At 40.8% G+C, this 12,146-nt stretch overlaps 1 protein-coding gene across 2 annotated transcripts in view; it reads left to right on the top strand.

Moving 5' to 3' along the window:
* Window positions 1-5,672: 5,672 nt before the first annotated feature.
* cntnap3 (contactin associated protein family member 3) overlaps window positions 5,673-12,146 on the top strand; it is a 189,717-nt gene continuing 183,243 nt past the window's right edge. For both annotated transcript variants that reach the window (XM_045692517.2, XM_045692516.2), the window contains exon 1: window positions 5,673-5,916. In XM_045692517.2, the coding sequence (XP_045548473.2) occupies window positions 5,793-5,916 (124 nt within the window). In that variant the 5' untranslated portion in view covers window positions 5,673-5,792. The remainder of the gene's footprint in view (window positions 5,917-12,146) is intronic.

The raw sequence follows: 12,146 nt of genomic DNA, 5'->3' as shown, positions 1-12,146 counted from the left end.
TGAGTAGAGAGGTTTTCCCAAGACAGCTACAATATGTTGCTGGAAAAATCAAACCCTTTGGGTTACCCAGCCTTAGGAATAGTGTGTGCGTCCAAAATGGTACCCTTTTCCCTATAATGCACTACTTTTAACAGGCTCTGGTCAGAAGTAGTGCACTATGTAGGGAAGAGGGTGCCATGTTGGATGCAACCATGGGGAAACAAGGGGTTCAATCAAAAGAGTGGAATTTATGACATTTTCAAGATGCATCTATCTAAACATGAAAGTACTAGTCCCAAATAAATGGATGGAGCTACATTTCTAAAGAAGAGATACAAACATTCATTGCCAAGTAGTGATTTCCCACAAAATAGTAAAAGGAAAGCTTTGTCCTTGAATTTACAAAGCTGGTCAATATAAAGGTCTTTTGGGTATTGTGGAGGCACATGTCACTCAACACATAGTGATACGTTTCCATTGACAGAATACAGTCCGTAGTGTGTGAAGCAAATGGCTGGAAACCCTTTGAAGCTCAGGTTCTCCCTGTCAGTCAGTCAGACTCTTGTGTTTAAAAGCCTTTTTACCTGACAGGACATCTGATACGGTCATTAAATAGCCCAGTGGTTCATCTAAGTGTAGTCTGTCAGCGGTGCACTGGGGTGTGATCCTTATGCTTAGTGTGTGCGCGCGTGCTTGTGTGAAATCCGTCTCACGGGCAGTGCCCTCAGTACAAAAGTTCTACAATTCCTTGTTGTCTTTGTCTCAGTGCTCTCTCATATCGGTTAATAATTAGTTAGTCTATAAATGCGTTATGAGTCAGTGTTACACCTTTGTGTATTTTGAATTCAAATGTTCCGGATGCTCTTTTACCCTTTTCACAAATGAGCTGTGGATCATGTGAAGGATATCCGTAAATGGTTCCATGGGGGAAGCAACATGCAATACTACAAATTTCAAATTGCTTTCATGCCAACAATACAGCGTGTTGTTGTGTGTGTGGGTCTAAGGCCTATGTACTGTATGTGTCCTTGGCGGTTGGCTCAAAGGCAGATTCCCACAGCTACAATATAGCCCACACATCCTCTTCTGGCATACCTTCTACAACAGTATGTACTGGAGGTTTTTCTCCAATGAGGGATGAGCTATGTAGCAACAAGCCAGTGACTTTAACATTATTACGGGCTTAGGTTTTCCTCTCGATTGTGTCGAGGCACAGATTTGGGGATGGGTACCAAAGAATGTCTGCAGCATTGAAGGTCCCCAATAACACAGTGGCCTCCATAATTCTTAAATGGAAGAAGTTTGGAACCACCAAGGCTCTTCCTAGAGCTGGCCGCCCGTCCAATCTGAGCAATCAGGGGAGAAGGGCCTTGGTCAGGGAGGTGACCAAGAACCCAATGGTCACTCTGACAGAGCTCCAGAGTTCCTCTATGCACAGTATGTGGTAGGTTGCTTGGCCACCACTCAGTAGGCCCCCTGTGATGCCTTTCAGAACCCATTTTAAAACCCCACCTGTTTCGTTTTGGTTGTCAGTGGCTCATTTGTTAATTCCGTTTTTCTATTGAGCAACGATTTTTGGTTTCTTATTGGGGAACCTAACAACAGTTATTACCATATAAATGCAACATGATAACATCTCTCCCACCAGCGGGCTTAGCAGATGAGAGTGATTATGTTTACATTGATGCATTTCTTTTGTGTGATATGAACCCATTGATTCTTGAAGAATATAACTCATGAGCTTAGTTCAACCGCCGTACCCCTCAGAACTCAAAATATAAACTTGTTTTACTCCAGTGTTTGTAAACAAAGTAAATGTAAACAACCACTGTATAGTCTAAAAACATGTTTTTGATATCAAGGATGGTCAGTCCTTGCATCCATAGCATACCGTAGCCTAAGGATATGAGAGTGGTTGCATTTCTCCTGCCCTATCCCTCAGCTTTTTACTGAAACTTTGGCAGGGAGCACACTTTGTTAATTGCTCAATTAAGGATTGGCACTTTAAAATCCTTTAATCAAGTAATAGTGTTATTATATGGTGCAATCCTCTAGTGAGTGAGTTACTTCTGTGCCATTAATATCAAGAAAAACTTCTGAAGTCAAGTACAAAATTCATAGTATTTCAATCAAAAACAATTATATTGATAGCAAAACATAAAACCAAAAATATTGATTGCATAACAAAAGTATTGCAAGGAAATAATTTCCAAATGTGAGAACAAATTCATTGTTAAGTGAAGGCAATATAGTTTGCAGTGATTGTTTTGGGGAGATATCGTGATTAAATAAAACGCCTTCCTCTTTCCAGCAATTTTCCATATCTTTGGTTATGTTACCCAGGTGGCCTTTGCTATCACTGCTTTTTTTTTCCAGTTGCAAGTTTTGGCACATCCATTCCAGCAACATAGCACCCTGCATCTCTCTGCTGGTTTTCCTCAATGCAGCTGGAAGTGGTGAAAAATAAACTTATGAATTTTTTTTTTTTTTTTTGTAAGCGTATGTGTATGTGTGTGTGTGTGTGCGTCTCAAGTATTGGCAGACATTATCAAAAAAAAAAGCGGTTAAATGGGGGCATCCTGAATGGCTCAGCTAGCATGTTGGTTTTAGGCTGCAGACAATGCATGGAGGCTTTGGTTTCAATACGGCAAAGCCAAATCAGACTCATGGTTCTCACACGGGAAGTGAAATGATAGGCTTGCTCATGATCATACACACCGCAAATGACGTGTAACTCAGGGGCGAAAATCTGATATCAACTTTGGAGGGGACAATTACATGAAATTTTCTCAAGAGCAATTCCTGAGGGGGACACCAAAAGTAGTGCTGTAACACATAGCCTACATTGTAATATGGTAAATGTATATTGAGGAACCAAAGAAATAAGGTGTTTGCCGTACTCCTAACTACCGGTACCCAAAACTACACAACTAATCACAACAGCAATACCATTGCCTTTAACAAATCTTAGTTCAGTCACCAGTTTAAGTTGAGAGTGAGGGTATCCATGGCATTTTCCAATTATGTTCCTATTTTACAAGTCAAAAAAATGGAGAACCTTTCATAATGTTGCCAAACAAAGACTCAACAAACTTACCTGAGACTCCCTGTCTCTGCCAGTCTGTCCCTGCATATCTGTCCCCAACTCTGCTGTCTGTGTGCCATCTGTTGCCTGCTCTGCCTAATGACATCATTGTGAAACATTTCCATTAGAATTTCATTTCTTTCTTATGAACATTTTATAAACTAGTCTTTGAGATATTAGGCTACTAGGGTTCTTACTATGCGTTTTGGTGAATTGAAAAATACTCTGATGTCCGTCTTTTATTTTTCTGCCATTTTTCTACCTGGCTGGCTGGCTACACACACAGTGTGTAGGTTATTTACAGTAGGAGATGGGCTTTTATCATCTTCAATCATTCTATTTGGGCTTCGATCTAAAAGGTAGCTAGCAAATATGAAACGGATTAAAATGACAAGAGTTGACAGCTGTATGAGTTCACCATTTACACAACATATGCTGCAACCTTTTGTAATTTTAATAGTTTGTTTCATATTGGCTGGCTTCCAACAATAGCTGAATTTGCAAAGCTAGCGAGCGCCAATTCAGTTTCAGTGGTGTTTGCTATAATCTTTGTTACCCGGGTTAAATAAAGGTGAAATAAAATAAATAAATAAAAGTTCCCTTGTGACAATTTAGCTTTTGCAATGAGACCATTAAATATATTTAAGACAATGGTAGAAGAGAGTGTAGTTCTGTTCAGTTTGGACTTCAGTTTATCGCTAACCTTATCACAGGGACTTTGAAGCACTAACTTACATCATCTGCATGCTGATCTTGGAATAAATTGACGATAGCAAAGATTCCATCTTTGACGACGCCACATAAATGGAATAGGTACTAGCAAGCTTAATAGTTAATATTTGCGCGCTAGCTCTGCATATTCAGCTAGTGTGTGTGCGCGATTGACTAGATTAACCTCACGTCAGTTATGTTAATTGAGTGCCTTTCAGACAGTAGACACGACCCCTCTGTTACCTTGCCAACTAAGGAACTGGCAGTGGATCAAACCATTGTGAGGCAAAGGGTGGGGGGGTCGCAATCTTTTGAAACTTAAAAACGCGCTATTAAGTGTCTATAATCAGCACAATTGCTTTCATTGCGTATTATTAATATTATTTAAATTACATAGTTATGTTTCAGTGATATTGGGGGGGACAAATCATGTTTTTCCCAGGATGGGGGGGGTGGGGGGGGGGGGGGGGGGTGTTGTGTTCCCCCCCCCCCCCCCCCCCCCCCCGGGATTTCCGCCCCTGGTGTAACTACAAGTTCCTTCAATCTTGTAGTTTTTAGCTAACGTTACACCTATCAAAAGAGTGGAGTGTGTAGTGAAGCAAAACTTGTGGTCAAAACCATTCATCTTGGGGCAAAAGGGGAACGGGTTTGCAAAATGCTATCATATCACATATTTATACGATTTATAATTTGGTCATGTATAAAAAAAAATTATACAGACTAGTTCAAAAATAAGTAACAATTGAAAAATTATTCAATGGATTATGATAATTGTCTAGTAAAAAAGTGGCGCGAAAACACAAGTTTGCACCCCTATTTTGATTTGCTCAATGGCACAGGTGGCCTAGTTGACGCCAGGCTGTTTGGCTCATCTCAGTCATGAAGAGGAATAACTGTGCATCTGTTTCTGATGAATAAACAATGTCATGCTGATGAGGGGGTAGCATTCAAATAAACCCAGCCCTGAAACAAAAAGTAGGTTGAAAAGAATGTGTATAATAGAAAAGACATCACGTGGATTTGTCACTTCAAGCCCAAATATATCATGCTTTGACTAAAACGATTACTTTATTATCAAGAACTTGGACAGTCACTTCTAAATAAAACATGTTGCTCCTAAAAATAAGCTAATTGAAGGCAAGTGAAGCTCTGGCCATTGTCTTAAATCTCGAAAAAGTGAATTTCTACTGGTGTAGGTGTTTAAACCAGTGATTTAAAATAGCTGTCCAGTGTTTCCACATTTCTATGAAATATGATCTGTAATTAATTACAATATGAGTGAAATAGTTTTCCTTCCAAAATGAAGTGTATTATTGTAGTTAAGTACATTAAAAAGCAGCTTATTGTGAGGAAATAGCAAGCATTTTTTTAAAGTGTTTCCCCCCCTCAAATGTATACTTTGGACACAAATACAATTATATGATGAGTCAACATCATTATTTGGGTATGAGTTAACAGATTATGAGCTTTTAAAAGTGCCATTTTCACTGGACAGCTACTTTAAACCCATCGTTTCCTATTGTCGCCACAGGCTAAACAGGCACTGTAAGTGGTTGGTTGGTTGGTTGAGTAGGTGCTGTCCCATGCAAGGCATGTTCATCGTTCGGTTTGTTATTTTGTAAATATTGTAAAGTTGGGGCCAATATTTATTTATTCGATGATATCTGTCTCCCTCGTTCCTCACTGCCACCGCGACGGCCTACCCTTCTCACAAATGACTATATATAGTTAAACTAATCATGACACAGGCTAAATGTTACAAGATGTTAGTTGATAGCAGACAACATTAAGTCCAGGAATTTTGATAGTTTATTGGTCTTGAAGTCGGTGCTTAATAATGGGAGCTTTAATATGGGCTGTAGAGGTGTGTCTATTTCTCTCTCAGCTCTCTCTCAACTGTTCCTCCTCGAGTCGGAACCAGTCGCATGGCGTGGGCAGAACACTTCACAGAGCGGACGCACAGGCAGCACAGCGAGAGGCACACGCAAATCATTTACCGAGCTAGAGGAGGACAGGAATGGTCGCTCTCCTCCGGCAGCATCATTTCGTTTTGAACATGGATTTGAGGATCAGAAAACACAGTGGAATGATTTTACAGCTCGCCGTCCTTCTCTGGTGTTCACATGGGGCAATTGGAAAAGGTGAGCACACACAACAAGATTCCTTCAACTTAAGCGGAGAGGGATGGCGTGGAATATGCTGTATTGGATTTATTAAGACAAGTTTTTTCTCTGCTTTCTATATAGTCTGAGTTATTTAATATAGTGGTTTATTTGTTACTTGTATTATGGGGATATAAACCTTTAGGCAACTTTTTGTTGACAAATTACCACAGTCAGCGGTGACATGATTGATGTGTATTCGTTTGGGCGTTGTAGTTAATGTGTTAAACCTCTTGCGCCGAGTGGTTGAATATGTTTTTCAGAATATTTTTTTGCCTGTCATGGATTAAACAGAGCTTCCCTTTAGCCATGTGGATACCCGCCATGGATGATGATGTTCTGACTTGACAGAAATGCGCAGCAAGCCCATCCAGCGTGTCAAAAGGGAACATGCATTGAGCTGTCAGAGTTTGCAGTGCAGGGAATATCAGTGTCATATTTTTAGCAGCTGTTATTATTAGGTTATAACCCTGCGGTTAAGTGTAATGGTTATGGTATCAGTGCTTATCCCCGCAAATATGTATTTGCTACACCAAATGCGACAGGGTCAACAAATGATACAATTATGCACTTGAAGATACAGTATTATAAAGAGTAGCCTATTAGAAGCTTGGCCACTGCGTATATAGTCGATCACAGGTTGCATTAGTCAACGTTCAAAAGGACAATGCATGTGTTATTTTCTTAATTTCCCACAGACTGCGTAATCTCCTGAACAAGCTTATTTTCAACGGGGTCCCACGGAATGGTATGTGTGTGTATATATGTGTGTGTGTGTGTGTGTGTGTGGGAGAGAGAGACATAGAAATGGTCCAGTAAGCTAGTGCTTGTGTAAATTAACCCTCTGATTCTGATCATCAGTGTAGCCATGGTTGCTGCTTCGATTCTGAAGGTGCGTTTTGCAGGCAATCATAATGCATTACAGGACCAATGGACATAGGTTACAGCTGGCAAATGGCAAGAAAACATAATATTACAATTTCACAGATAATTTTAGATAACAGGTGGGGTAATGGAATGGTCTCTCAGTTACTGTAAATTTAGAGAAATAAATGTAAAAAAAGTTTTAATTCAAAGTCATTTTGCATGCTGTGCCTACAGGCAACAAAATGTGATCTCCCTGCCACTAACATGGCACCTGTCTAGTTATGGTCTGTGTGTGTGTGTGTGTGTGTGTGTGTGTGTGTGTGTGTGTGTGTGTGTGTGTGTGTGCGTGTACAACATGAAGAGAGAGACAGAAGTGTATATATAGAGAGAGGAAGAGACTGAAAGAGAGAGAGCGAGAGGTAGAGAGAGAGGTAGAGAGAGAGAGTCGTAGAGAGGTAGAGAGAGACATTTTTATATATATTTTTTATTTAACCTTTATTTAACTAGGCAAGTGAGTTAAGAACAAATTCATATTTACAATGAAGGCCTCCAAAAAGGCAAAAGGCCTCCTGCGGGGATGGGGGCTGGGATTAAAAATAAAAATAAATTAAATAAAATATAGGACAAAACACACATCATGACAAGAGAGACAACACAACACTACATAAAGAGAGACCTAAGACAACAACATTGCATGGCAGCAACACATGACAACACAACATGGTAGCAACACAACATGACAACAAAATGGTAGCAACACAACATGGCAGCAGCACAACATGGTAGCAGCACAAAACATGGTACAAACATTATTGGGCACAGACAACAGCACAAAGGGCAAGAAGGTAAAGACAACAATACATCACGCAAAGCAGGCACAACTGTCAGTAAGAGTGTCCATGATTGAGTCTTTGAATGAAGAAATTGAGATAAAACTGTCCAGTTTGAGTGTTTGTTGCAGCTTGTTCCAGTCGCTAGCTGCAGCGAACTGAAAAGACGAGTGACCTGCAGCTTTGATATGTGCTGAGAGAAGGACAGTGTACCGTCTAGCCATACTCCCAAGTACTTGTATGAGGTGACTACCTCAAGCTCTAAACCCTCAGAGGTAGTAATCACACCTGTGGGGAGAGGGGAATTCTTCTTACCAAACCACATGACCTTTGTTTTGGAGGTGTTCAGAACAAAGTTAAGGGCAGAGAAAGCTTGTTGGACTCTAAGAAAGCTTTGTTGTAGAGTGTTTAACACAAAATCCAGGGAGGAGCCAGCTGAGTATAAGACTGTATCATCTGCATATAAATGGATGAGAGAGCTTCCTACTGCCTGAGCTATGTTGTTGATGTAAATTGAGAAGAGCATGGGGCCTAGGATCGAGCCTTGAGGTACACCCTTGGTGACAGGTAGTGGCTGAGATAGCAGATGTTCTGACATTATACACTGTGCTCTTTGAGAGAGGTAGTTAGCAAACCAGGCCAAAGACCCCACAGAGACATCAATACTCCTTAGTCAGCCCACAAGAATGGAATGGTCTACCGTATCAAAAGCTTTGGCCAAGTCAATAAAACATAGCAGCACAACATTGCTTAGAATCAAGGGCAATGGTGACATCACTGAGGACCTTTTAGAGAGTCATAGAGGTAGAGAGAGGTAGAGGTAGAGAGAGAGAGAGACAGAGAGGAAGAGACAGAAAGGAAGAGACATAGAGGTAGAGCAAGAGAGAGTCAGAGAGGTAGGTAGAGGAAGAGAGAGAGAGAGAGAGAGAGAGAGAGAGAGAGAGATGTAAAGAGACAGAGGCAGAGAGAGAAAGATGTAGGGAGAGAGAGAGCGAGAGAGACAGAGGGAGAGAGAGAGCGAGAGACATGGAGGGAGAGAGAGAGAGAGACAGAGAGAGAGGTGTGAAACAGGGAATAGACTCAGTGGGTATGTTAATTTGATATACAGCAGACCTAACTCACTCTATTAAATTGATCAAAGCAGGAACATTTTACATTTGGCTAGAAATTCAAAAGGAAATGATCTCAACAGTGATCTGTGGCTACCTAAATGCCAGAACTGGACAAGAACCTGACACCCTCAGCACACAGGAAAACAAACACCTACCTGGAGGTGACAGCATTCCCTCCACCATATGCCCCCCAACTATGACAATATAACCAACAAAACGGGTCACATGCTGCGTATGTACAGTCGTGGCCAAAAGTTTTGAGAATGACACAAATATACATTTTCACAAAGTCTGCTGCCTCAGTGTCTTTAGATATTTTTGTCAGATGTTACTATGAAATACTGAAGTATAATTACAAGCATTTCATAAGTGTCAAAGGCTTTTATTGACAATTACATGAAGTTGATGCAAAGAGTCAATATTTGCAGTGTTGACCCTTCTTTTTCAAGACCTCTGCAATCCGCCCTGGCATGCTGTCAATTAACTTCTGGGCCATATCCTGACTGATGGCAGCCCATTCTTGCATAATCAATGTTTGGAGTTTGTCAGAATTTGTGGGGTTTTGTTTGTCCACCCGCCTCTTGAGGATTGACCACAAGTTCTGAATGGGATTAAGGTCTGGGGAGTTTCCTGGCCATGGACCCAAAATATTGATGTTTTGTTCCCCGAGCCACTTAGTTATCACTTTTGCCTTATGGCAAGGTGCTCCATCATGTTGGAAAAGGCATTGTTCGTCACCAAACTGTTCCTGGATGGTTGGGAGAAGTTGCTCACGGAGGATGTGTTGGTACAATTCTTTATTCATGGCTGTGTTCTTAGGCAAAATTGTAAGTGAGCCCACTCCCTTGGCTGAGAAGCAACCCCACACATGAACTGTCTCAGGATGCTTTACTGTTGGCATGACACAGGACTGATGGTAGCGCTCACCTTGTCTTCTCCGGACAAGCTTTTTACTGGATGCCCCAAACAATTGGAAAGGGGATTCATCAGAGAAAATGACTTTACCCCAGTCCTCAGCAATCCAATCCCTGTACCTTTTGCAGAATATCAGTCTGTCCCTGATGTTTTTCCTGGAGAGAAGTGGCTTCTTTGCTGCCCTTCTTGACACCAGGCCATCCTCCAAAAGTCTTTGCATCACTGTGCGTGCAGATGTACTCACACCTGCCTGCTGCCATTCCTGAGCAAGCTCTGTACTGATGGTGCCCCGATCCTGCAGTTGAATCAACTTTAGGAGACGGTCCTGGCGTTTGCTGGACTTTCTTGGGCGCCCTGAAGCCTTCTTCACAACAATTGAACCACTCTCCTTGAAGGTCTTGATGATCCGATAAATGGTGATTTAGGTGCAATCTTACTGGCAGCAATATCCTTGCCTGTGAAGCCCTTTTTGTGCAAAGCAATGATGACGGCACGTGTTTCCTTGCAGGTAACCATGGTTGACAGAGGAAGAACAATGATTCCAAGCACCACCCTCCTTTTGAAGCTTCCAGTCTGTTATTTGAACTCAATCAGCATGACAGAGTGATCTCCAGCCTTGTCCTCGTCAACACTCACACCAGTGTTAACGAGAGAATCACTGACATGATGTCAGCTGGTCCTTTTGTGGCAGGGCTGAAATGCAGTGGAAATGTTTTGGGGGGATTCAGTTGATTTGCATGGCAAAGAGGGACTTTGCAATTAATTGCAGTTCATCTGATCACTCTTCATAACATTCAGGAGTATATGCAAATTGCCATCATTTAATCTGGGGCAGCAGACTTTGTGAAAATTAATATTTATGTCATTCTCAAAACTTTTGGCCAAGACTGTACATAGTCCATGGTAGGCTTTGAGTGGACTCCTACTATAGCTCATCTCTTGGCAGTAGTACTGTAGACTACTTTATCACTGACCTCAACCCATAGTCTCTCAGAGCATTCACAGTCAGCCCAATGACACCCTTATCAGATCACAGCAAAATCACAGTCTCCTTGAACAGAGCAATTCTCAATCATGAGGCATCAAAGCCAAAGGAACTGAATAATATTAAGAAATGCAATAAATGGAAGGAAAGTAGTGTGGAAACCTACCAAAAAACAATTAGGCAACAACAAATTCAATCCCTTTTAGACAACTTCCTGGGCAAAACGTTGTAATAGTGAAGGTGTAAACTTGGCAGTAGAAAACCTAAACAGTATATTTGACCGCTCAGCTTCCCTAGCTAATCTAAACATTTCAAACAGAAAACCGAACAGAAAACCGTTAATTTTAAGAAAATGAACAACAATGGCAAATGGTTTGATGAAGAATGCAAAAGCCTAAGAAAGATATTGAGAAACCTATCCAACCAAAAACATGAAGATCCAGAAAACTTGAGTCTACGCCTTCACTATGGTGAATCACTAAAACAAAACAGAAATGCACTACGGAAAAAGAAGGAACAGCACATCAGAAATCAGCTCAATGTAATTGAAGAATCCATAGACTCTAACTACTTCTGGGAACATTGGAAAACACCAAACAAACAACAACACCAAGCGCTATCTATCCAAAACGGAAATGTATGGGTAACCACTTCTCCAATCTTTTTGGCCCTATAACAAAGTTCAAACAGCAAAAACATATACATGATGAAATACAAATCGTAGAATCATCTATTAAAGAATACCAGAACCCCCTGGATTCTCCAATTACATTGAATGAACTACAGGATAAAATACAAACCCTCCAACCCAAAAAATGCATGTGGTGTTGATGGTATCCTCAATGAAATTATAAAATATGCAGACCACAAATTCCAATTGGCTATACTTAAACACTTTAACATCATCCTTAGCTCTGGCATCGTCCCCAATATTTGGAATCAAGGACTGATCACCCCAATCCACAGAAGTGGAGACAAATTTGAATCAAAAAACTACCGTGGGATATTCTTCAACAGCAACCTTCGGAAAATCCTCTGCATTATCATTAAGAGCAGACTCATTCATACATTTCCTCAGTGAAAACAATGTACTGAGCAAAGTCAAATTGGCTTTTTACTAAATTACTATACGACAGACCATGTATTCACCCTGCATACCCTAACTGACAAACAAACAAACCAAAACAAAGGCAAAGTCTTCTCATGCTTTGTTGATTTAAAAAAAATGAGGAAAAACACACACATTTCTTTCCAAAGGTCCGTGGGGTGCGATGCAAAGGTCCGTGGGGTGCGATGCAGCTTAAGCCCCACCCTCTTCAACATATATACAGTTGAAGTCGGAAGTTTACATACACCTTAACCAAATACATTTAAACTCAGTTTTTCACAATTCCTGACATTTAATCCTAGTAAAAATTCCCTGTCTTAGGTAATTTATGATCACCACTTTATTTTAAGAACGTGAAATGTCAGAATAATAGTAGAGAGAATGACTTATTT

This window comes from Salmo salar, chromosome 13 (genome assembly GCF_965601325.2).
Source record: "Salmo salar chromosome 13, fSalSal1, whole genome shotgun sequence".
Classification (NCBI taxonomy): Eukaryota; Metazoa; Chordata; class Actinopteri; order Salmoniformes; family Salmonidae; genus Salmo; species Salmo salar.
This window is presented reverse-complemented; position numbering and strand designations above follow the sequence as displayed.